This window comes from Bos indicus, chromosome 23 (assembly GCF_029378745.1).
Source record: "Bos indicus isolate NIAB-ARS_2022 breed Sahiwal x Tharparkar chromosome 23, NIAB-ARS_B.indTharparkar_mat_pri_1.0, whole genome shotgun sequence".
NCBI classification, from domain to species: Eukaryota; Metazoa; Chordata; class Mammalia; order Artiodactyla; family Bovidae; genus Bos; species Bos indicus.
In genome coordinates, this window is record NC_091782.1 from 13,057,062 (window position 1) to 13,082,329 (window position 25,268).

Sequence of the window (25,268 nt, forward strand, 5' to 3'; positions counted from 1 at the left end):
GCCTGGGCTTAGGACCAGGAAACAGGGTCCCCAGAGCAGGACTGGGGGCCAGAGGCACCTGGCCTGCAGTAACAGAGTAGGACACTGGAGATTGGGGAACCCCAAGCTCAGGAACCATGCGGGAAATATGAGGGGTCCCCTGAGCATGAGATGGGCCCACCTATCCCACCACCACCGCTGCCACCACCACCTACGCTCCGTGTAGTGGATGATGCGGGAGGCCATATCTCCAGCCCCAAAAGTGGTGTAGGGCGTGAGGCGGACCTCGTAGCTGTGGGGCACTCGGAGGTCGGTCAGGATGTACTCCAGCAGCTGCCCCTTCTCCACACGCCGCACCGGGATGGCCTTCACCAGGGCGTTGTGCTGATTCAACTGTAGATACAGGGAGTCCCAGATGCCCAACAGGCCATGCCCTCCACCTGAGCACCTGCCCAGACCCTGGTGTGACTGTGGGGGCAGCATTGAGGAGCAGAAAGAGCAAAGGTCTAACTAGGAAGCCGGGCCCTCAGTTTCCTCATCTGTAAGACAGAGCAGTCACCCCTTCCATGCCCCTCCTCCCAGGCTATCTTGGGGCAATGGTAAAGAATTCACCTGCCAGTGCATGAGATATAAGAGATATTCAATCCCTGGGTTGGGAGGAAGAAATGGCAACCCACTCTAGTATTCTTGCCTGGAGAATCCCATGGACAGAGGAGCCTGGTGCACTACAGTACATGGGGTCGCAAGAGTCAGACACGACTGAGCACACACACATGAACAAGTATTGAACAATTAATGTATGCTAGGCACTGCTCCAAATGCGATGTGATTATTAACTTGTTTAATCCTCAAGATAACCGCCCTATCAGGTGGAATATTATAGCTACCCCCATTTTACAAATGAAGAAACTGAGGCCAAACAGATGTAGCCTGCCCAAATTAATACAGAACTGATGTTTAGCTTAGGCAGTCTGCCCCGGGGTCACACTCTTACCCTCCACCCAACTACCCCTTAGCTGGGTGGAACCGCATGGAACGAGACTGGACACGAGACCAGCAGGGTGGCTCTGGCCCTGCATCCTAGACATCCTGTGGGTGAGACTTAAGCTCCTGCTTTAAGCTTCTGATGTAAGAGGAGACTCTGTGTTTTGTGAGCAGAAATGGCTCTGCTCCCTTCCCCCACATGAACCCAGCAGACTCCTGCCTAATTCCCAGGGCCATGCACAGAGCACTGGTTCAGCGGGGATAAGTCCCTAGAGCCTCCCAGCTCCTGCTGCTGTGTCCAGAATACTGTGGCTCTGGCTCAGAAGAGCCTTCTATAAGAGGGTCAATGTGTCTTCAACCCCTTCCCCTGGCTTGACAAGCACTCCCAGGGCCAGCCTGCACCTGGGCCCCTGTCCCCCTCGGCCCACCTGGCGGACACTGAGTCTGTAGTTGAGCACGGGGTCAACAGCGTCAGGCTCCCTCTGGGTCCACTGCAGCACGTAGGAGTAGTTCTTGGACAGCTTGTGGCTGCGGGTGGGGTTGGGGGTGTCGAAGTAAAACTCCGGGCTGTAGGCTTTGGCTGAGAGGGTGGGGAGTGGGGCACGGGGCCATGAAGGGTGGGTGGTGGGGAGAGACACAGAGAGAGGAGGTATAGGAGAGGGAGACAGAAGAGGATGGGCAGAACAGAGAGCAGGATGGAGGGAGACAAAAACAAGGAATATTGTGAGGAGAGGAGGCGGTGGGAGAAGAGGAGATTGGGGAGAATGGGGTGGGAGGGAAGGTGGAAGAAGGAGGAAAGGGAGATTGGGAATCCAAGAGGTGGCGTTGGTGAGGATGGAGTGGAAAGACCAAGGAAAGGCCAGAAAAGAGAAATATGGAGAGACACAGAGAAGAGATGTTAGAGAAGACACAGGGGAAGAGCAGTGGGGAGAAGACACCAAGAAAGGTCAAGGATTTTGAGGCAGAAGGAAGGGAAGAGAGATAGAGACCAAGAGGTGGGGAGACAAGGAAAGTGTGGGAGAACAGGAGAGAGGGGGGGAGGTGGGAAATGTCACAGGGGCCTCTGGCTGGCAGGGCTGGGTGGGGTGGGGAAGGACTGGGGAGGTGGCCAGTGACCTGTGGTCCCAGCCCCCACTGTTGGGTGAGGAGATCCAGAAAAGAGCTAAAGGGATACCAGGCCAGTCAGGGGCTGTGGGGAGAGCCAGGGTGCTGTAAAATGGGGGACAGGAACATCTGGGCTCTCTTCGGGGCGCTACTTCTGACAGGGAGCTGGCTTTCCCCATAGGAGGTGGAGATGGGGTGATTCGGCAATCCCATCAGCTCCTTTCCTTTACCCTCTGCTCTCACCATGACCTCCAGCCCTTTCTGCCCAGCTGCAGCCTCAAAGTGCCCTCTCGAATGACTTGAAGACATGGGACTGAAAGGGATTTTTGGGCGCCAAGAGGCCGGAACCTCTAGAGTGACAGTTCAGGAACTGTGTGCTGGCTGGCCTAGCGCCACCCTCCATGTTCCAGAGAAGCTGTCGAGCGGGGGCGTCTTCTCCCATCCCCCCAAGCTACGGCTCAGGCCCCTCACACCAGGCCTGCAGTCAGGAACAGATTCCCTATATGCAGCTTCGGGGGCCAAGGACAAAGGAAGAGGGGCTTGAAGAGTGATGGCTGAGATGGGGCAGTACCCAGGGCTTGAGCGGGTGAGTCTAAACCTAATTGATGACCCAGCTGGAAAGATCGCGCTGCGTACTACCCGAACAAGTGTAAGCAGAGAGCTGGAAGGGGCGAAGCCTATGCCTCATACAGGCTGGGCGTGAGCGTGGTGAGAACCGGCAAGGGCTAGTACCCAAGGGCTCTGGAGGCGCAAAGCCTAGGCCTGGTGAAGGCTTTAACAGGAGTGGGGCTGTCAGAGGCCAGGTCTGAATGGGCCTTGAAACGGGAAGGCTAGAGTGGACGTGCGGAGTGGGGAGGGCTGCGAGAAGAGGTCCGGGTTAGATCCAAGAGGCCTGCTACACCTGGCATGGCCGGGCCCTGACAAGGCAGGGGGCCTAAACCCGGTGCACACACCGGGTGCACGTGAGCGGAAGGGGCGGAGCTCCAGGCCGGGAGTGGGCGGGGATGGAAGTGGGCGGGGTCTGGGCCCGAGTGGGCGGGGTCTGGGCCCGGGTGGGCGGGGCTGCTGGGACGCTCACCGGAGACCTGGAAGAGGCAGGCGGCCGAGCCCACATCGTTGGAGACGCTGCACTCGTAGCTGCCACTGCTCTCGCGGGTGACGGCGTCGAGGCGTAGCTCGGAGTGGTCGGGGGCTTCGGCGGCGACGGGGACGGCGGGCGGCGGAGGCAGCAGCTGCCCCTTGAAGCGCCACACAGCCGAGGCGATGCGCTGGGGGCTGCCTCGAAGCAGCGAGCAGCGCAGGAGCACCGGCCGGCCCAGCGCCTGGCGCACGTCCTGGGAGCCGGGCTCCACCTCCGGCGGGACTGGGGGCGGGGGCGGCGGTCAGCGGGGCCTCTCCCCACCGGGTAGGATCTGAAGAGCTGCCCCACGGGGAGGCGACGCATTCACCCCTACGCCCGCGCCCCTCCCCAACCCCCCCAGCCTGGAAGGGTCTCAGGGCAGACACACACGGCGTACTCAACAGCCACACCTCCCGACCTGCAGATGCCTTCTCCTCCCCGCCTTAACTTCCAGCCGAGCTTCCCAGACGGGGCCTCTATTCGTGCCTCAAAGGGTCCCCTCACCCCGTGTGATGAAAAGCAACACAACGTCAGGGTTTAGAGCATGATCCCCGGAGCAAGATGGCTTAGGTTCAAAGCCCAGCTCTGCCTCTAAATAGCTGTGAGATCTTAGGAAAGTTTCTTAATGTCTGTGTGACCCAGTTTCCCTATTTGTAAAAATGGGTGAATAATAGAATCTATACACAGAGCTGTGAAAGACTAGATGAGTTAGTGCATTAAGATACTCAGAACAGTGCTTGACACATGGCAGGTTAACTCTCGGGCTTCCCTGGTGGCTCGGAGAATAAGAATCCGCCTTCAATACAGGAGACCTGGGTTCTATCCCTGGGTTGGGAAGATCCCCTGGAGGAGGGTGTGGCAACCCACTCCAGTATTCCTTCTTGGAGAATCCCTATGGACAGAGGAGCCTGGCGGGCTACAGTCCATGGGGTCGCAAAGAGTCGGACAAGACTGAGCGACTAAGCACACAGCACAGGTTAACTCATCATCACACTGAGGCAGTGTGTTCCCTTGAAGGTCCTTCTTCCTTCAAACTCTCATTTCCACTTGTCAAAATCAGTTCTTTGCTCACTGTGTCCCCGGGAATGAAGATGGGGTACAAGTGCCGCAAGGGTCATGGGCCTCCATGTCCTACAGCGCGGGAGTCAAGGAGGGGTTGGGGTACCAGCAGTTAAGTGGAGGGGTTTGGTCGGACACGGAGGGTGGGGGTGAAGGGGTGAAGGAGACCGGGAGGGACAGCTCGGCGGTAGTCTGGGTGGGGCGGTGGGACTCACACTGGACGTTCAGCTGCACCTGGGCCTCGCGCTGGCGCACGTTGAAGCCATTATAGCGAGCGGTCTGGCAGCGGTAGGTCCCACTCATGTCGCGGCTCACGCGCTCCAGCCGCAGCTTCCCGTCTGGGGTTTCCTCCAGGGGCAGCCCCGATGGCAGCAACGCGGCCTCCTTGTCCACGCGGGACCACAGCACAGGCGGCCGAGGCTTGCCCCGCACTTCGCACTGCAGCTCAGCTGGCGAGCCCTCGCGCACAGTCACCACGGCCCTGCCCTTGGGCACGCTGATCGTGGGTGGCACTGCGGAGCAGGGGAGAGATAGCCAGGTTAGAGCTTCCCCCGACCCCACCCCCTTCCCTCCCGCCGCGTTCGAACCTCCCTTTCCCATCCCAGAGCTCCCACAGATCCTGCAGTTTCTCCAAAGTAGAACTCCCCTCCCCCAAACCCTCTCCACTTCCTGGGCCTCTACCTCTCAAGGTCTCCCAACCTAGAAAGAGTACTGAAGTCGTCCAGGCCGATTCCTTTTATCCCCTAACCCCAACATTACTAAGTTTGGGGGATTCCATTTTTTATTCATTTATTTGGGGGGTGGAGGGGTTCCACTTTTTAAATAGTTCTGCTGAATAGCTTCTCCCTTAATCCCCTCTCCAGCCCATCCGCCCTGCTCTAGTGAAAGCTTCCATCTTCTCTTTCTGGAGTGTTATCACAGATTCGTAGTCGGTCCCCTAGCATCCTCACCCTTCCTTCCAAAGTGATAGACTATCTGGGCTTTTGCAGGACACACAGCCGGAATGAAGACTACTTCCCAGCCTGCCATATGGCTGGCTGTGGTCATGTGACTAAATTCTGGCCAAGGTGGTGAGGAGAGGCTGTGCCTCTCTTCCTCCTTCCTGCAGGCTGGAATGCAGACTAATGGCTGCAGCTGGCACTGCCATTGTGGACAAAGTGGCACATGCTAAGGAGAACAGAATAGCAAGATGAGATGGAGCCTGGGGCTCTGAGGACTTGATGGAGCAGAACTACTATTCCAGCCTGGACTGCTCACTTTTACAAGAAGAAGAAGAAATACATATATAGCTCATTTAAAGCCACTATTATTTAGGCTTTTTCTGTCATTCACAGCCAAACCTAATCCAACTCAACACGTTGCCCAAATGAAGAGTCTTTAAAGACTTCCCGAGAGAGGATATTTGTATACATATAGCTGTGTATATACTGTGTATTCACTTTGCTGTGCAGGAGAAACTAACACAACATTGTAAAGCAATTATACTCCAATTTAAAAAAAAAAGACTTCCATGGGTCCCATCTCATATCACATCAAAAAAGTTAAAATGTCTTCATTAAATATAAATTGTAAATAACTCTACAAGGCAAGTTGAGGTCCAGTTATCTAGTTGGCATAATTTATGCTCTGTAAGCATTTATACATCTATTGACTTTAATTCTGTAGTTTTCTTTTTGCATTTTGGAGCCAATTAATTTATTTTTCCAATTCTACTCCATTTCCATACGTTCTTTAAAAGCTTCCATGCCCTAGGCATCAAGCTTATAGCCAAACGAAGGAAATGGCCCTGTACCCTCATTGATTTCCCTGTTTCTAAAACATCCCAGCTCTCAACCCTGTTATGTCCCACAAGCTAAAGGGCTGTCCCCCCTTTTTGAGGCCATACTGCCCTCAGGTTAAAACTCAAACCCCTTGGCTCTGAAACAAGGCCCTTACCTCTGTCAACCCTCAGCTTCATCTTCCCTTTCCCATCCTGAGTCCCAGCTGTGGGATCCACTTGTAAGGAACATACTTCCTGGATACAGCAAGTCTCCTATACCTTGGGGGCTCCCTGTCCCTCCTCTCCTGGGCTTGTTGCCTACACCTAGCAAATGCTCACATGGAACTTGGCTCCTCTAAGAAGTTGTCTCCCCTGACGACCCCAGGCAGCCTGGTCCTCATCTCATGTCCCCAGGATGCAATGCAGACCCCACGTTTAGCTCCTGAGTCTTCTCTAAGGTTTGTTCTTCCTTTTCCTGCACCTTGCCTGACCCCTCCACAACAGGTCTATCTCTCTGGCTAGGCAGTGAGCTCTGAGAATGAGGCTGTGGTTCATGGCTCGGTTCCCCAGCTCCTCACCCAGGACATGGCTCAGGATTTAAGAAATGGATTTGTGGAATCCGTGGAGCCTAGTTCACTCCCTAAGCCCAGCTCAGGTCTGTCTCCTTCTGGAAGCCTTTCCTGACGCCTCCAGCCTCTGGCTCCTCCCTGTTCAAGTATCAGGATGGGAAGGGCCTCCAAGGCCACCTGGTCCAGTGTCTCATAGAGGAGAGACTGAGGCCCAGAGAGTCAAAGAGGTTTAGCCAAAGTCAGCCAGCAACTCAATGCAAGGTAGTGGGGGCTGGAGATGAGATTCCAGAGACTTTGTCCAGAGTCAGTCCCTCCAAACTCTTTTTCCAAGTGTAAACCTTTCAGGGGTGGCTGAGAGCAAGATCTGAAGTCAGGCTGCCTGGGTTTGAATCCCAGCTCCACCACCAACACTCCTCCAGTTGATGTGTTAAACTCTCTGAGCCTAAGTTTCTTCATCTCTAAAACCTGAAGATGAACCATCTACCCCACATAGTAAATCTTGAACGTGAATGAGATAAATACAAAATCATCAGAACATACAGTGAACACTCACTAAATGTTGGCTATTATTTCATTATTATTTTTTTTATTATTGGTATAAAGACCCAAATTCTCTGCAAAATCTGGCCCCTGCCAACCTCTCCACTCTCATCTGACTCCATTCTCCCAGCCACACTCTCCTTCTTTCAGGGCTCCAAATGGTTCATGGACTTTCCTGCCTCAGTGTCTTTGCACATGCTGATTCCTTGGCCTGCCTTTTTCTTCCACCCTCTTGCTCTCTTGTGCCTACTAAAATCCTGCCCCTCCCTCAGATCTAGATCAAAGCTATCTTAGGAAACTCTTTCCTGACTCTTATGCATCACAGTTTGCAGTGATATCTTTATTTGTGGGATGATCTGAAACACATTTGCTAGTAAGTCCAATGAGGGCAGAACCTGTTTTGCCTACCACTTTACTGCAGTGCCTAGCACAGTGCCTGGCATATAATGCATGTTTAATAAATGCATGCAGCATGAACAAATGGTGTCCTCCTCACTGCAGCCTCCCTTTCTCAAGCTGCTGCCCCCTCCCCTCTGTGGGGCTCTCCAGCCCCTTCCCATCCTCCCTGTTGCCCCACCTCCAGCTGCCCACCTGTCTCAGAGGAGATGTTGACCTCGACACTCAGGTCGGGCACAGGTGCCCCCGGGAAGGAAGCCACGCACAGGTAGGTGCCGTAGTCACTGAAGTGCAGGTCAATGAGCTCTAGGCTGCTGGTGACGGCAGGCAACTCGGGGTCATTGCGAGTCACCAGCAGCCTCTTGGACATGCGTGCTGGCTTGCCATTCTTGAACCACTGGTAGGTCACCTTCTCCTGGGGCACTGCGTCCACGTGGCATGACAGCTTCAGATCCTGGCCCAGCTGTATGTTCTCGCTCTCTTTGATCACATCTGGAGTGATCTGGAATGTGGCATTCTTCATGGCTATGGGTGGAAGGAGAGGAAAGGGTGGCTGGGGCTGGCCCAAAGCCAGGGTTCCCTGTCTCACCATCGCCATCCAGATGCGGCTCCTCGCCTCCAGCTGGCCTTCCTGGAGGTCGGGGTCTACAACCCCATTCCCAGGAGAAACCATCACGTTTTCTGCTTGGAAATTGTTCTGCTTGCTCAGATGTGTTTCCAAAAGTTCAAAAAAAGCTGGCTGTAGAAAAGTCAGTTTTAGTAATCAATACAGCCACAGTTGACCATACACTATGAGAGACCCTGTTCTAAACACCTAAAATGTGTTTCTTCATTTAGCCCACCCCACAGTCTGTGAGGAAGGCATTTTATTGTCCCTGCTTTACAAAGGAGAGAACTGAGGCTCAGACAGTTTAATCCACTTGCTCAAAGAAGTAAATAGCCAATTTATTTACACACACTTCAGTGTGCTCTGAATTCACACTCAGAGCCTATGTTGTTAGCTACTATGCTGCTTTATATTTATTGTTGTTTTAAACCTGGAATATACAAAATTCAAATTTTGGAAGGAAGCACTAGAATATACTACTGGTTATATGTAGAGAATGGGACTGAAGGGGACTGAGGGGAGACTTCTAACTTGCCCTTTTATGCTGTTTAGTTCTTTGCAACAGTTTGTGTCATTAAAAAAAAAAAAGACTAATACAATCATCTTATTGCAATTACATAAAAATACAGAGTTTAGAAAGAAAATGGTGTGGCCTCTTTTAGAAATCTGAATATTGTTTTATGTATGCCAAGAGACAGAATGCTTAATATTAGGTGCTCATTGGCAAGGACTCTATAACAGCCATAAATCAGGACTGGGCTGAGTGAAACAGGCTGTATGTCACCCCAAGAGGTGACCACAAGTATTTGATGTAAATCGCAATCTTATCAAGCCAGGTTAATTTTAAAGGTCAAATGGAATCAGGTGGAGAAAAACAATCTTCTGATGAGAGAAGTACCATCAAAGGGAAAAGTAGTCATTATATAACCACAGTTTGACTATTATCTTTCTCACTACTTAATCAGAATTAAGTAAAAAGTCATAGAGTGCCAGCTTCTTTTTTGTGAGGAGAATCAGGGAGAGACTGGTCAGTGAGAGATGAACAAAGAAGAGTGTTCATTTCATCAGAAGATTCTCAATTGAATTTGACAAAAGCTGTATTTTACTTTCAAATGCTAAAAAGCTGGAAACAAGCCTGGATCTTTAAAAAAAAAAAAACTTTAAAAATAAATTTAAAAACAGTAACCTAAAGCTGTACAAGCAGAAGAATTTAAAGGTTTCTCCTTATAAGAAAAGCAGTAAAATCAAGATCTTATCAAGCAGCTAATGATCATTACTGAGGCTGAAATCTAGTTAGGAAAGTATCTGTACTTCTTTAGATTGTGCTCCAAGTTTTAATCATTTTTACATTTAGTAATCATCTTCATACTTACTGAAATGCTTTGCTAATAAAGATTTACATAGGAAGCATGTGAAAATGTGTTTTATTTTCACTTTGATTCTATTAATCTTGTAGAAACAGTTGTACAGGCAGGAAGTCAGGAAATTTCTGAGACTAGAATGTCCAAATTTAGCCTTAGGCAACCTCAGTTTCCCAATCTAAAAAAATTCAAAGTGATCAACAGCAGCCCTTCCCACATCTTGGCTTGCTGAGGTTATATTTGAAAATGTAGACTGTAAGCTGTAAATAAAACTCTATATATCATATTGTTAATTGGCTATACCCCAATAAAAAGTTAAAAAAAAAAAAAACTTTATACAAATTTTAGTCCTGCCATCTGCTGGCAGACACCTGAATTACAGGGAAACTAAAGTGCCTGGAACCTTCTTCCTCAGCCTCTCCCTCCTACCAAGGAAAAGAAGACAGGCCCCTTTCCCCTTCCAGTTCCTGAGCAACAGGAACCCTGTCTGCTTCCCAAGTTCCCTCCCCCATGCCCCCCCACCCCCAAAGCCACGTACATCGCACCAGGAGGTTGACAGTCTTCTTGGCAGGGTTGCCCACATTGTTGGTAGCTGTGCAGTTGTAGTAGCCAGAGTCTCGGGCCTGCACTGAAGGGATGCTGAGGGTGCCACCCTGGGCCAGGGCACCCAGGGGCAGCGGGCCTGGCCCATGGGACCACTGCAGTTGGGGGAGGGGATCACCACCAGTCAGCAGACACTGTACCGTCACATTCTCCCCAGGGTTCACCACCAGAGTTTCGTTCACAGACAGCTTCAGGGCTGGTGGTGCTGGGAGGACAAGAATGGGGTCTCAGGGGACTGAGGCAGAGCTAGACGTGGGGGAGCAGAGGCAAGGAGAGAAGGCCTCTTGGGGGGGTGGGGGGAGGAGGAAGCAGGCAGGAGGGAGAGGGCACAGACTCGTGGTCAAGTGCCTGGAGTCCTGGCTGAGGACACAGCACAGGCGGGCAAGGGGCGGGGCAGGGAGGGGTCTGTACCCGTGGTGTTGGTGAGCTGGAAGCTGACAGCCTTGTCCGGGATGCCGCACACGTTGCGTACAGATACCTGGCAGCTGTAGCTGGCATAGTCCTGGGGCCGTAGGTTCTTCAGCTTCAGGACCTTGGTCTCCCCCTGGGCAGCGACCACTAGGGTGAGGGGCCTGCTTGGGTCTCCAGGGCTCTCACACACACTCACCAAGCACCAGAGGCTAAAGCAAATTCCTATTCACGACTGAGCCTGGAGTGGATGCCACACTCCCCATACCCTGGCCTTGCATGGGTCCGAGGGTGTCCTGGTACACAATGGCCAGGACCCAGCCTCGGTTTCCCCATTTGAGGAAATGGAAGGGTAAGGCGGGAATCCCGCTCTGTCTCACAATCCATACAAATACAGGGCTGGCCCTGCAGGCCATGGCCACATGTGGAGTCTTGACAGCTAGGAAAGCTGCCTCTGAAAGCTCTCCCCTGAAGGATGGCTTCATCACCATCTCCTGGGATGGCAGGAGACCCTTGGGGAGTGAGTCATCTTTATCCCAACCCCTCCTGTGCCTGCCATGGGTTCCCAAGACCCTGCCAGCCAGCGACAGGTGGGGATGACTTGTCTGCCCCCCAGGGATGCTTTCCTAATTGGCGATGTTCTTAAAGGGCTCTCCTGTCATCACGGCTCCCTGACCTTTCTGTCTTGGTTCTGTCTACCCCAGGCTGTCTGAAGCCCAATCAGAATGCTTGCTTCTGATGTCAGAAGAAAATTGTTGGAGTCAGGGCAGTCCCTGGAACTCCAGGTGGTGAGGCCTCAGCCCCCCTGCACCTCTCCTTTGGGAGGTACAGAAGGAAGAGTGTGGGGTAAGCCATGAGGAGAGCAAGCCAGCTGCCGCCCATTCTGACCTGGGTGTAGAGGGGCTCATAGATGTCAACCCCATTGTCCTGGCTGTGAGACAGGGTGTCGGAGCCCCGCTTCCAGATGAAGCGGGCAGGTGGGTTGGAGTTGACCGTACAGCGCAGGAACACCGTCTTCTCCTGGTAGAAGTTGCCTCTGACATCACTCACTGTCTGGTGCACCGTCAGCACGGGCTCATCCAGGTCTGCAAGGGCACAGTCCCGGTGGAGTCAGAGCTGCATGACCCCTAGGTTGGGGGGGGGGGTTGCCTTGAGCCCGTGGCAGCCCTCAGGGAAAGTTAAGCCACCCTCATGGGATGCTTCCAGAGAACTACATGCTCTGCCAGCCCTGCAAGTTTGACCAACCTGTCAGAGACAGGGGACTGAACTTGTGGGTGTCTCAGCTATCCCTCCCCAGGGACCTGCACTGGGGGGCGGTGGGGGCAGGGGGGCTGTCTTCACCTCCTATCACGGGATAGAGGAATAAGCTGAGACTGGAAATCAGGCCATGCCTGCCAGCTCCTTCCCGCTGCAAAAACTTGAGAAATGACCCTTGGCCCCAAGGCTTGGCAGACTCCTGGGTGGCTGATGGGGGATAAAAGAGAGGGCCTGGGGTTTCATTGCTCACCACTCTATCAGGTCCCATCTGGGGGGCAGGGGGTGTATTTAATAGGCAGGTTGATTGTAGGTACTAAGATGGTGGCAGATAGATCGTTGGGCCTGGCCCCACAGCTTCTGGGTACCTAGGTCAGCCTGAATGGGCACAGAGGTGGGTGGTAAGCAGGCAGATAGCCTCCTGGGGTCAAAGGGAATCCATGGAGGGCAGGCAGGGATTGGAGGCTTCTCATTCAGCCAGCAGCGAGGACTGAGGGGTGCCTGGTCCTGCAAATGTTGGGTTAGGGAAGTTTTAGAGCTGCCCTGGGACAAAAGCAGAGATACGAGGTGTGGTGGGAAGGGCACTGGGCCATAGTCAAGAGACCTAGGCAGTGAGCAAGTCACAAGCCTTTGGTCTCAGTTTCTTCATCTGTGGAATGGGTATAATCCAACCTGTCCTGGCCTCCCTGACCACTTTACAGGGATGCTCTAAGGTTCATATTTGATTATGATGGGAATGGGTCTGCTGCTGCTGCTGCTGCTAAGTCACTTCAGTCGTGTCCGACTCTGTGCGACCCCATAAACGGCAGCACACCAGGATCCCCGGTCCCTGAGATTCTCCAGGCAAGAATGCTGGAGTGGGTTGCCATTTCCTTCTCCAAAGCATGAAAGTGAAAAGTGAAAGTGAAGTCGCTCAGTCGTGTCCAACTCTTAGCGACCCCATGGACTGCAGCCCACCAGGCTCCTCTGTCCATGGGATTCTCCAGGCAAGAGTACTGGAGTGGGGTGCCATTACCTTCTCTGGGAATGGGTCAGGGTAGTGCAAATCGAAAGAACATCAAAAATGCCCTTCTGTAACCCGGCAGAGAGTCTCTGCCATTGTTTTCCATGGAGGTGCCACGTCTCCACCCTCCTCCCCACTCCTTCTTCCCAGCCTGAGCCCCCAGGAGCAGGCCCCTGGCTGAGAGGGGACCCGACTCACACTGCACGTCCACCCGGATGGACTTGATGGCTGGTACGCCCACGCCGTTCTCAGCCTTGCAGTAGTAGCGGCCACCCTGCGTGCGCGCAATGCGCTCGATGCGAAGCGTCTCATTGAACACTGACGTCTCCTGGAACTTGTCCGAAGCGCTCCCAGCTGTCTTAGTCCAACGCACCTGGGCCAGCCAGGCAGGACACAATCGGACCCGGCGCGGGGGCTCCCCGCCCACTCCCATACTTTTCCACAAGTGTATGCAGGCTATACACAGGCCTGGGAAGCTAACCCAAACAGCCTCGAAGAAATGCACACTGGAGGTGGGACCTCTCAGTGAAGAGCCTGGGCAATCTAGGAGCAGATGGAGGAGGTTTTTATAAAGTTAGAATGTGCAATTGTTAAGAGAATCGATTTGTGGGCAAGTTACCCAACCTCTCCTGCCTTCCTTTCTGCATCTCTAAAATGGAAATATTACTCCTTTCCTGGGCTTATTGGGAAAACTAAACGAGTATATAGTTAGTGCCTGGAAGAGTAAGACTTTGATTAAATTTTTGTTATCCCATTTTTTTAGCTTAGTGGCATGGGTAGTTTACTTATCTCCTAGTTTCAGACTTCTCATGTATGAAAGAGGTCTATGTGGTAGCCAGCCTCTACCTTGGATGGCCCCCAGTGGTCTCCACCTCCTGATAGTCACACCTTTCTGTAGTTCTCTCCCATTTTGTACCAGGAATGGTCCATGTGACCAACAGAATTTGGCAGGGGTGATGGTGTGTCTCTGATACTCTCATCTCACCACCCTTACTCTACCCTGATAGACTCAGGGGTTACAGAACTTGGGGAAGACTACAGCAGCTTCTGAGCGCTGAAGAATTGATGCTTTTGAACTGTGGTGTTGGAGAAGACTCTTGAGAGTCCCTTGGACTGCAAGGAGATCTAACCAGTCCATTCTAAAGGAGATCAGCCCTGGGTGTTCTTTGGAAGGAATGATGCTGAAGCTGAAACTCCAGTACTTTGGCCACCTCACGCGAAGAGTTGACTCATTGGAAAAGACTCTGATGCTGGGAGGAATTGGGGGCAGGAGGAGAAGGGGACGACAGAGGATGAGATGGCTGGATGGCATCACTGACTCGATGGACGTGAGTTTGAGTGAACTCTGGGAGTTGGTTATGGACAGGGAGGCCTGGTGTGCTGCGATTCATGGGGTCGCAAAGAGTCGGACACGACTGAGCGACTGAACTGAACAGCAGCTTCAGGCCATTCAGACGTTGATCAGAGGGTGTTTTGGAGAAAGAACAAGACCATGAAAAAGATTTTTTTCTTTTTGTACTTGACATTTTGCAGTTTTACCATGATTTACCTAGATGGGGTTTGTTTACAAACTGCTTAGGGCCTGGTTTATCCATCAAAGAATTTATAGCATTCTTCAGTTCTACAAAATTCTCAGCCTTTATCTCTTTAAAGATTGCTGCCTCTAAGTTTTATCTAGTCCTTCTAGAATGCCTTGATTTATGTTATAGCTTCTCATTCTCCCAACTTCCTTTTTACACTTGGCATCCCTGTCTTCTCCAGACTGCACTGTAGCTGATTTGGATCTATTGTCCAATTCACCAGTTTCTTCTTTAGCTACTTCTATGGCTTTGAGGTCAAATTTTTCTAAAGACTGTATCATTTTTTACTTCTAGGATTTCTGTTCGCTTTTTTCCATATCCTTAACTGACCAGTTTATAATCTCCTGTCTTGTGGATCCTATTCCTTCCATTATCTCTTTAAACATTTTAAACATATTTATTTTAAGGATTCCCTCCAGACTGCTCTATGATCTCTGTTTTCTCAGATGTGAGTTGTTCAATTATTTGGGGTCTGTGGACTGGCTCTCCCAGCACTGCATTTTAAGATGTTTTAAAATTTCACCCCATGGGATTGTATTCAGGAGGAATTACTTCAAAAGTCCCACTTGGGCCCTGACATGCCTGTCTGGGGTGTAACTGTATGGCTGCCTACACTCAAGATACATGGATTTACAGGTTCAAACCATTTTTTATATGTTTCGCAGCTTAAGATTGCCTTACCACTTGGACAGTGCAAGATACAGACTGGATTAGGGTTATTCCCTCAAAGGTGACTCTGCACCCACACCCTGAAGCAAAAGTCTGCTCCCTGCTGTGACTCTGGGCTGTGGGGCAGAGATCTGGTCCCCATTCATAGGTGGTATCACTCATATTAAGCTTCCAGTTTTAGGTAGAGGGTCCAGCTCCAGCTCTAGTTATAGATGAGCCTGTGGCCTCAGCTCATACCACCCCTGTGTGTATTAATACTACTGTCTCTGAAGTGAGTATGTCCCTCCAAGGACCAGGTTCTTCAGCTTTTGCTCACTGCCGTTGCTGTAGAGTTCTTCTTCCTTTTGGCCATAGACATTCCCTCTCTCTTGCTGTTAGTTGGCATTAGGGAATTCCAGGAGCACTCATTCCCCCATGTGACCACAAAGCAGGTCATAAGATGGTACTTGCTCCACCCTGAGACTGTGGATGCTCCATGGCAATGGGAACTGCAGCTGTATCCTCAGGACCCATCATAGTACTCGGCACATAGCTGCTGCTGCTGCTGCTAAGTCGCTTCAGTCGTGTCCAACTCTGTGCAACCCCATAGATGGCAGCCCACCAGGCTCCCCTGTCCCTGGGATTCTCCAGGCAAGAATGCTGGAGTGGGTTACCATTTCCTTCTCCAAAGCATGAAAGTGAAAAGTGAAAGTGAAGTTGCTTAGTCATGTCTGACTCTTAGCGACCTCATGGACTGCAGCCTACCAGGCTCCTCCGCCCATGGGATTTTCCAAGCAAGAGTACTGGAGTGGGTTGCCATTGCCTTCTCCTGGCACATAACAGGTGCTCAATATTTATTGCAAGGAAATGAGCAAAAAAGGCACTGGAAGGCATTTCAGAAGAGGTAAAGAGCAGCGGCTAGGGGCTTCCCTGGCAGCCTAGTGGTTAAGACTCCATGCTTCCAGTACAGGGGCACAGGTTGCATCTCTGGTCAGGGAACTCAGATCCCACATGCCACACGGGGTACTCAAAAAAAGAGAGAGAGAAGGTGAGCAGTGGCTACAGCAAGAATGAACAGGGTATTTCTGGACAGGTTCACCGAAGACAGGGTGTGAGGAGGATGGTGGTGGGAGATCAGACAGGACAGGTAGGTGGGGGCTAGACTGTGGGAGGTCTTCCATTCCACCCTCAGGAGCCTGAACTGGGTCTGGTAGGTGATGTGGATCCAGGTGGGCAGGGGAGTGATGTGAGGTAACAGGTCTGAGGGTGGTGACTCTGGGAACAGGGTGCAGGAATGGGTTGGGGGAGGGGATGGGAGGCCAGTCAGTCTACCGCCATAGTCCAAGGGACAGCACAGAAGGTCTGACCTCAAGGGGTAATGAGGAATAGAAGGAGATCCACTCAAGAGACATAAAAAGATAGGCCTCAGAGCCTGGCTGCAGGTGGAGACTGATATGGGGCTGAGTCAAATATGAGCCCAAGGGATTGAACCTAGGTAGCAGGAAGAACAATGAAACTATAAACAGGAATAGAAAACGGGTGCATGGACACACCGTCACACCCATGAATGACTCTTACACGCGATGCACAAGGGGGACACCCACAGGTGGTCGGTGCAGCCTTAGGGAGAGCTTGCTGCTGCTGCTGCTAAGTCGCTTCAGTCATGTCCGACTCTGTGCGACCCCATAGACAGCAGCCCACCAGGCTCCCCCATCCCTGGGATCCTCCAGGCAAGAGCACTGGAGTGGGTTGCCATTTCCTTCTCCAATGCATGAAAGTGAAAAGTCAAAGTGAAGTCGTTCAGTTGTGCCTGACTCTTAGCGACCCCATGGGCTGCAGCCTACCAGGCTCCTCCCTCCATGGGATTTTCCAGGCAAGAGTAACTGGAGTGGGGTGCCATTGCCTTCTCTCTCTTAGGGTTAGGCTTTAGAGAGGACCACCCCTAAAGTCACACCTAGACGAGCAGCATCCTGAAGACTGGCAGCATTGCTTTCACTTCCAAACAAATCCTTAAGAAGAAGCAAGCAATGATGATAGTTTCAGACTAAAACCTTTGGGGATTTCTTGTCCATCTGATTGTCTTAAGGTCAAACCTACTAAAGCTGTCCCTGTTCCCAATATTATCCGCCCCCCGCCCCCCCGCAAAAAAGAACTTTGCAATCACTGTGCTTCCTAGGAGCCAACCAAAACCTTTTCTGCTGCTTTTAAAGGTCACAGCAGCTCACTAGCAAATTCCACCGTCCCTTCAGCCCATCCTCCTACCTCTTCCTGTCAGCTTTCAGTGATAACCAGCCAACACTTCCTGCCTGAAGCATACAGTGGGTCTGGGACAAAATTCACATCTGGCTTTTCCAGATACCCATCTTCTGTGGGGTTTGCATACTGGAAACCTCCTGAAGTAGTGGTTGTATTATGTGTTTTTTGTTTGCTTGTTGTTGTTGTTTGCTTGCAGTTGTGTTATATGTTGTTGGTAACTCCTGGGTCCCCTCAATTGAAAGAGAAAGAGTGCTAAGCCATAGAGAACACTGGTTCTGGGTTCAAATTCTGCTTCCGCCCTCACAAGTGCTGGGTGACCTTGGGAGTTTACCCAACCTCTCTGATCCTTGATTTCCTTATCTTAAAATGGAGGCCCTAATGCCTTCCTCACAGTCTGGCTGTGAGGTTTCAAGGAGGAAACACTGGAGAAAGTACCTAGCACAGTGCTTGGCACACAGTCTGACTTCACACAGTGGCTGAAGGTTTACCTGCGGGAGCATTCGCTCAGCAGGTACAGGGAATGGAGTGGGATGGAAAAGCTGACATTCAGTTGTCAGTGTTTCCAGGTGAGTAAGCCCATGGTCTAGCCCTTCCCCACAGAGTCTATTTTCCAGCCATTTCCCCAGCCCCAGGCTCCTGTCTTCTGCTGACCTGCTACCATCTGCCTCCAATCTCAGGTCCCACTGTCTCTTCTGATCCTGGAGTGGGGCAGGGAGTGAGGAGGCGAGGGCAGGGACACCCACAAGCCAGGGCGGGGGCTTACCTGGGGCCGAGGATGCCCAGTGACGAGGCACTGCAGCACGAGGGTGTCCCCCTCCCGGATGGTGTAGACGCGCTCGCTGATGTTGTCCTCTTTCACCACACACGCCTGGCCCGCGTGCATGATCTGAGCCTGGGCTGGAGCTGGTGGGAGACGGGGAGGTTTAGGTAGGAGACTCGGAGGCCAGAGGAGGTCTAAGGCTCCCTCCTGAGTGTGTCACCCAGAACTCCCCACCATATCCCTCAGAGGCCTCATCCCGTTGAGCTCCTCCTGGGGCCCCTAGGCCAGAACCAGAAGGGTCAAGGACTCAGGAAAGGGGCAATTCCTCCCCATCCCACTGCTCTTGCAAGAGATCTGTGCTCTTTGGGGCTTCCCTGGTGGTCCAGTGGCTAAGACTCTATGATCCCAATGCAGGGGACTGGGGTTTGACCCCTGGTCGGGAAACTGATCCCCCATGCCGCAGCTAAGAGTCCACGTGCTGCAACAAAGATGGAAGATCCCGTGTGCTGCAACTAAGACCCGGCGCAGTCAACAAATAAATTACAATATTTTAAAAAAGAGAGAGAGAGGTGCTTTTCAACGAGCCAAGGATTGTGAGGAGGCTGTGCAAATTGGTTATCACTCAATGAGCATCATGTCTTAGACCCCAGTCGTGGAGGCTGCTCTCCACATCTGGCAGGTGCCTCCATTCCCAGCTTTGGTGTCCGCTGCGAGGCACGCAGAGCTCACCTGCCCCAAGGAATTGCCTTCAGACAGTGAGCACTGCCTGGACCAAACATGCCTAGGAGGTCACCCCTTGCCCAACACCCCCCCCCCCAACACACACACCAGTGGCCTGATGGACATGATGCAAAGGCCCAGCTGTGTTGCCTCAAGTGGGGTGACTATGGGTCCGTTCATGCTCCAGAGCCCTTCTGCCCCGACCCCTGGGGACTGGCTGAGACTAAGTCAACAAAACCTCATTGTCACCCAGCTGTTTCTCTCGTCCTCTTTCAATTTGTCCTGGGAGCACTTTCTCAGAAAATCACTTGCCTGAACTCACTCCCACCAACCACTCCAGGCTCAGGTCAGGTTTTAGTGAACCTGACCAAGATATCCCCCAGCCCCACAGACTGCACATCACACCCCTCACCCAAGGCCTGTTATCATTCCCTCATTGCTCGCGGAACCTATGCCAGCCCCCTCTCCCAGGGATAGAAGTCTTCACTGGGGGACCTGGAAGTCCTCCTAAGACTACATGTCCTCCTTGACCCTCTCACCATGCCTGGGGGCTGGGGTCTGGCCAGGGCTGGGGGATCAAAGCTAGAATATGGTTGGGGACCAAAGGGAAAATGATGGGGCCGGAGAAGTTCACAGCCCTCCTTTGGTGTCTCAACCCCACTGTCCTGAAAGCAAACCAGCCCCCAGCCCACCAGTACTTGGGCTCTGGGAAAGAGGGCAAGACCTCAAGTTCAAACATGTCTGCTCACAGACGAGGGTGGACGAGGTGGAGGTAGGAGAGCTAATCCAGGGTTCGAGGAACACAATAGGGTGAAAACTTGAGCCCTTGCCCCAAAGAGGCGCAGGGAGATAAAACCTGTTCATACAATGTGTAACGTCCTCCAGCAAGCATTCCATGATTGACCTACATCCTCCCCGCTTCTGCATCCATCACTTTTCCAGCACAGCAACAAAGCATCAATCTGTGTGACTATCAAACTCAGGATTCTCATCTTTCTGCCTGCCCCACCGTGAGCTTACATTGGTATCCCCAGCCTTGAATACAGCAGGTACTCAGTGAACACTGAATGAATGAATGTATAGGAATATTCCACGGTGAAGGTGCTAAGCATTGTAAAAGAGGTAAAGAAATCCCTAGGAGGTCAGGGGAGAAAGATATCACTGCTGGAGGAAGAATCACAGAAGACTGTGGAAGAGGTAGCTTTTGAACCAGTCCTCAAGGAATAGGGGGACTTCCTGCAGGTTGACAGGGCAGTCTAATATTCCATATTATCCAGGGAAAAACACTAGTGACCTCTGGACCTTCATTCTCTCATCTCTAAGATGAGAGAATGCTACCAACCCTGACAACTCACAAGGGTGGAAATGATGATACGTGCATGCTAAGTTGCCTCAGTCGTGTCCGACTCTTTGTGACCCTGTGGACTGCAGCCAGGCTCTTCTGCCCATGGAATTCTCCAAGCAAGAATACTGGAGCGGGTTGCCATGCCCTCCTCCAGGGGGTCTTCCTGACCCAGGGATCAAACCCACATCTCTTACATCTCCTGCACTGGCAGGTGGGTTCTTTACCACCAGCTTCACCTGGGAAGCCCTCAGGAGTGATGATAACACAGGATAAATGAGAAGTGCTTAGTAGAACTCTGATGTGTTTTTACTGTTGTCACAAGTAGTACCTTAATTAACAGAGTCTCTCCAACCAACAGTGACAGGACAGTCATGAACTAATGACAGAGATAGGTCCACAGAGGCAGCCTGGCCACAGGTCAAGTAGCTAGCAGAGGGTGGGGGCAGGGGAGGGGTGCAACCACTGGGAGTGATGTAGGTTGGGTTTAACCACGAGAGTCTCTGCAAATAGCAGCAGGTTCTGCAAACAGTGGCAGCTGCCACCAACCCAGGGTCTGAGTGTCCAGTCTGGCTGCCCCAGAGCAATGAACCTAGGCTGTGTGACCTGGGGCAAGTCAGACCTCAGGGACCTCAGTTTCCCCACCTGTAGGAGGTGCGTGTACTAGATAACTTCTGACATCTTTTTTCAATTCACACTTTCTATGAATTTTATCAATAGCACGTAGTCCCCATGTAAGGTGCCCCCTGGAATCTGGGGAACAAGTCTGAAACTGTCACCCCCTGAAATGGAAATGCATCAGAAGAGATAGCCATCTGTGGCCAAGGTCCTCAGGAAATCTCATCAGGAAACAACCCACCAATGTATGATGTGTGTGCCAGTTGCTGGTAAGACCAGAGGCTGCCTGAATGTCTGCAAACGGCTTGGGGTGCCTCTCAACAAGGAAGACATCAATTTAACAGGCTCCAGTGGAAGATAAGCTGTAATCTTGGACAACGTGGCTTGCCCATTGCCAGGCAGTGTTGTAATGACAGATGCTTTGGTGACTGATAAGGAATTCTGAAAGTGAGTTAGACAGCTGAACTTTCTCAGGGCCTGGACAGCACAAGTTGGGAAAGATGGGGCCTGACCCGCAGACCCAAGGCTTCTGACTACCTGACAGGTTCGCTTCCTCATTGGCCACGGGGCTATGAGTTGGCATCATGGATAATGACATCATTAAGATTACCCAACTTCCTTTAATGACATTAACCACTAAGACTATCCAACTCTCAAATGGTAGAACCTCTTTGGAAGAGATTTTGGCAGCACCTACACAGGCTAAAGACTGCTGCAGAAGCTGAAGCTCCAATACTTTGGCCACCTGATACAAAGAGCCAACTCATTGGAAAAGACCCTCATGCTGGGAAAGACTGAGGGTGAGAGGAGAAGGGGGTGACAGAGGATGAGATGGTTGGATGGCATCACCAACTCAGTGACATGAGTCTGAGCCAGCTTTGGGAGATAGTGAAGGACAGGGAAGCCCGGTGTGCTGCCATTCATGGTGTTGCAATGAGTCAGATACAACAGAGCAACTGAACAAACAAAACTCAGGTTAAACAAGTATATACCCCATGACACAGGAATCCCATTTCTGGGTATGTACCCAATAGAAATTGGTGCCTATGACAACCAAAAAATAGGTCCAAGAATATTCACAACAGCTTTATTTATTACAACTAAAAACAAGAAACAACCCCCATGTCCATCAAGAGCAACAAGGGTAAAGTAATTCTCACATATTCATACAATGGAATATTACACAGAAGTGAAAAAAGAATTATGGGTAGACACAACAATGCTGTTGAATCTCACAGCACAATTTGAGTGAAAAGAACTCAGACATAAAAGAGGAAACAGTGTATGGTTTCATCTATTTGAAATTCAGAACTAAAAAAAAACAATCTTAGAGTAACAGAGGTCTAAGCCATGGTTGCCCTTGGGTGGAGGTGAGGGATTATTTACTAAGAAGTTACAAGAGAAGCTTCTGGGGAGGAGATGGGATCCCATCGAATGAGACGGAAATATCCATAGTCCTAATCTGAGTGGCTATTATAAGGGTGGATGCACATGTAAAAAGGCACCAAGGTATTTGCTTAAGATTTTACTGTATCACTTTTATTAGATAAAGACAGAGCATCCACCCACCTCCCTTTGATGACATTGTCCACTGAGGTTATCCAGCTTCCTCAATCACCCTCTCCCTTTATTCTAAGCCCTTCTTGATGAGCCGCTTCCCATGACCGACTTCTTCCCAGTGTAGATGTTCCTTCTGGAGCAAGTGTTGGCTAGTTGCAAGGCACCCAGGACTCTTGGGCTTCCCAGGTGGCGTAGTGGTAAAGAACCAAATGCCAATGCAGGAGACATCAGAGACACGGGTTCCATCCCTGGGTCAGGAAGATCCCCTGGAGGAGGAAATGACAACCCCCTCCAGTATTCTTGCCTGGAGAACCCCATGGGCAGAGGAACCTGGCAGGCTGTAGTCTATGGGGTCACAAAGCACAGGACACGGCTGAAGCGACTTAGCACATGCACACACACATAGGCCCCCTTGGCCTAGGCATTCCAATTTGCCCATCACCCCCACTGTTTCATTAACATGAGTCAGCCCCCCCCAACTCCTCTTACCCCCAGGATGGCTAGAACTATGTTTCTGACCCTAAACCAACAGAGATCCCACCAAGTTATAGTCCCCCCCAAAAGGGGTTGTGTCCCACTGAGTCTCAGCCTCTCACTCCACACACCCCCAGAAGGCACTGCCAGCAAACAGCATCTTCTCATTCCAAAGGCAACCAGGCCAGGGCCTGAGTCAAGAGGCACTGTGACATAATCCCTTCATTCAGTCTATCGAACGACAAATGCTTCCAGCTAGCCGCTGCGCTGGGTGCTCAAGAGACTGTCATGAAAAGCAAACAAGGACCAGCTCTGAAAGAGCACTCTTGGGGAGACGGACGGCAAAGAAGGAAACAGAAATGAACAGGATGGTTTCAGAGTGTGGTTATTGCTAGGATGACCCTGAAGTGGGGGGCGGGGTGGGGGGGTCGTGACAAGAGAAACTGGGCGGAGGAGGGGTCTGCTGGAGAGACATGGAAAGAGCAGACAATCTGGGGCTCATTTCTGGCTCTGCTACCCTCTAGCTGGGTGACACCGGGCAAGTTACTTCACCTCTCTGAGCCTCAGTCTCAGGAGCAAGAGATGGGAACAATAATGCCTTCTCCCAGGGCTGGTGTGAGACTTAAATACAATGTATGTAAAATACCTGACCAAACAGTATGTGTTTCTTTCTTTTTTTTTTTTAGTGCAACTGGTCTTAGTTGCAGCACTCAGGATCTTCCATCCTCGCTGTGGCATCCGGGATCTTTAGTTGGAGCATGTGGACTCTTGGTAGTGGCATGTGACTTCTAGTTCCCTGACCAGGGATCAAACCTGGGGCCCCTGCACTGGGAGTGCACAGCCTTAGCCACTGGACCACCAGGGAAATCCCAAACAGTATATGTTCTGTCAAGAAGTGACAGGTCTTGAGATGATTAAACATGACCAAGAGATGGGGACAGGAGACCACCTTCTGTGGCCCACGCTACATCCCAGGGGTGGAGGGACTCGAAGCAGACACTAAACCGTTAGGGATGTCTCACAAATTTGTTCCAAATTCATGTTGAGGGCTGTGAAGGACTTTAGAGAGGTCAGAAAACCAGAGGGGAGGAATGGAGCCCTTTTATACACTCAACTTTCAGAAAGACTTTCAGCAAGTTATCCAAGCCTTAGTTTTTCTCATTTGTAAAATGGGGTTGTTGTGGAAAGGAATAAGGAAGTAAATGTAGGTGAAGTGTTTAAAACTGTTTGGTTCACAGAAGCCCCCAAGCATGCCAGCCAGTGTTATTATTCTGTATGTGATCTGCACTCCTCACAAAACGCCATCTCCCCAGGGCCTGCAAGGGCTTTGCATGAAAGGACGTTGTCTTATCTACCACAGATGGTGAGGCCTGATACATTCCTGGGGTCCATTGTATATTTGCAGGCTCCTGGCCTTATTTCTAAGAGCCAGAAAGGGCATTATTTCTAAAGTCCTATTTAGCCTCCTTTGGTAGAGAAGGAGACTGAGGCCTGGAGAAGGGAGCCCTCTTCCCACTCATGGACACAGGCACTAGCAGAGCTGGGGCTCGAACTCAGGCTTTCTGTCTGCTAGCCTGGAACTCAGTTTGCTGCCCTCCATGGACTCCCCTGCTCCCCCCTTGTATCACCCTGTGGGGGACTGGTGGGGAGCCCTTTGCAATGCAGATTCCCAGGCCCTGTGCAGAACCATCAGCCTGACTCTTCAGAGTCCATATTTGTAACAAACTCCCTGGGAATTTCAGAGGTACTGCTGGATTTGTTTTCTCTCTGAGGCCACTTTGGTAGATAGAAACTAGGACAGGATTTTGGAACCATTTCCCTGCTTTTGGTCTAGGAGACTTTTGCTACAATATTTCACTCTTCTAAGTTTTATCAGCAAATCCCCCCAGGAAAAGAAAATACCTTGTCTCCCAACCTGGGTGCCACACGAGGCTCACAGAGCCCATCGCCAGATAAGGATGCTGTACCTTCTCTCTCCCTCTGAGTCGCAGCACAAAAGAGCACATACTCTTAAAGGCTCTGAAAAGGCCTGCAGTAAACACAGTGGCTGAGTGGTATAAAGAACCTGCCTGCAACGCAGGGGCTGCAGAAGATGCGGGTTCGATTCCTGGGTCTGGAAGATCCCCCGGAGGAGGGCATAACAACCCATTCCAGTATTCTTGCCTGGAGAATCCCATGGACAGAGGAGGCTGGCAGGCTACAGTCCACAGGGTTGCCAAATCAGACCCAACTGAAGCGACTGAGCACACAGGCACACATGCAAACACATCCACATAACTTGGTTTATTCCAGTGCTTTCCATTTGACCATAAAGCCCTTTCTTCACAGAGTATAATGGCTACGGAGTCAAGGAACATGCCCCTCCCCAGGCCCTTGGCTGAGAAGAGCCAAGTAGCATGAAGGCTGTCGCCAATGGGGCCACGTGGTAAGGAGGACCGCTGAGCAGAAATGGCAAGTCCTTGGCAGGTGCTTTCAGCTCACTCCTTCCTTCCTCCAAAAGCATCACCCCAAGTCACAGGTGCGGTAGGGACTGACAGCACCAGGAGGCCCAGCGAGGAAGCCAC

General features: G+C 51.4%; 1 protein-coding gene across 2 annotated transcripts in view; it reads right to left on the minus strand.

The window, feature by feature from the left end:
* Positions 1-25,268, minus strand: part of MDGA1 (MAM domain containing glycosylphosphatidylinositol anchor 1) — a 65,204-nt gene that overhangs the window by 12,633 nt on the left and 27,303 nt on the right. For both annotated transcript variants that reach the window (XM_070777904.1, XM_019986373.2), the window contains exons 2-11: positions 17,994-18,133; positions 12,945-13,119; positions 11,378-11,574; positions 10,493-10,625; positions 10,017-10,286; positions 7,706-8,035; positions 4,462-4,758; positions 3,146-3,430; positions 1,392-1,543; positions 195-372 (exon numbers count right to left, since the gene is read on the minus strand). In XM_070777904.1, coding sequence (XP_070634005.1) covers positions 195-372; positions 1,392-1,543; positions 3,146-3,430; positions 4,462-4,758; positions 7,706-8,035; positions 10,017-10,286; positions 10,493-10,625; positions 11,378-11,574; positions 12,945-13,119; positions 17,994-18,133 — 2,157 coding nt within the window. The remainder of the gene's footprint in view (positions 1-194; positions 373-1,391; positions 1,544-3,145; positions 3,431-4,461; positions 4,759-7,705; positions 8,036-10,016; positions 10,287-10,492; positions 10,626-11,377; positions 11,575-12,944; positions 13,120-17,993; positions 18,134-25,268) is intronic.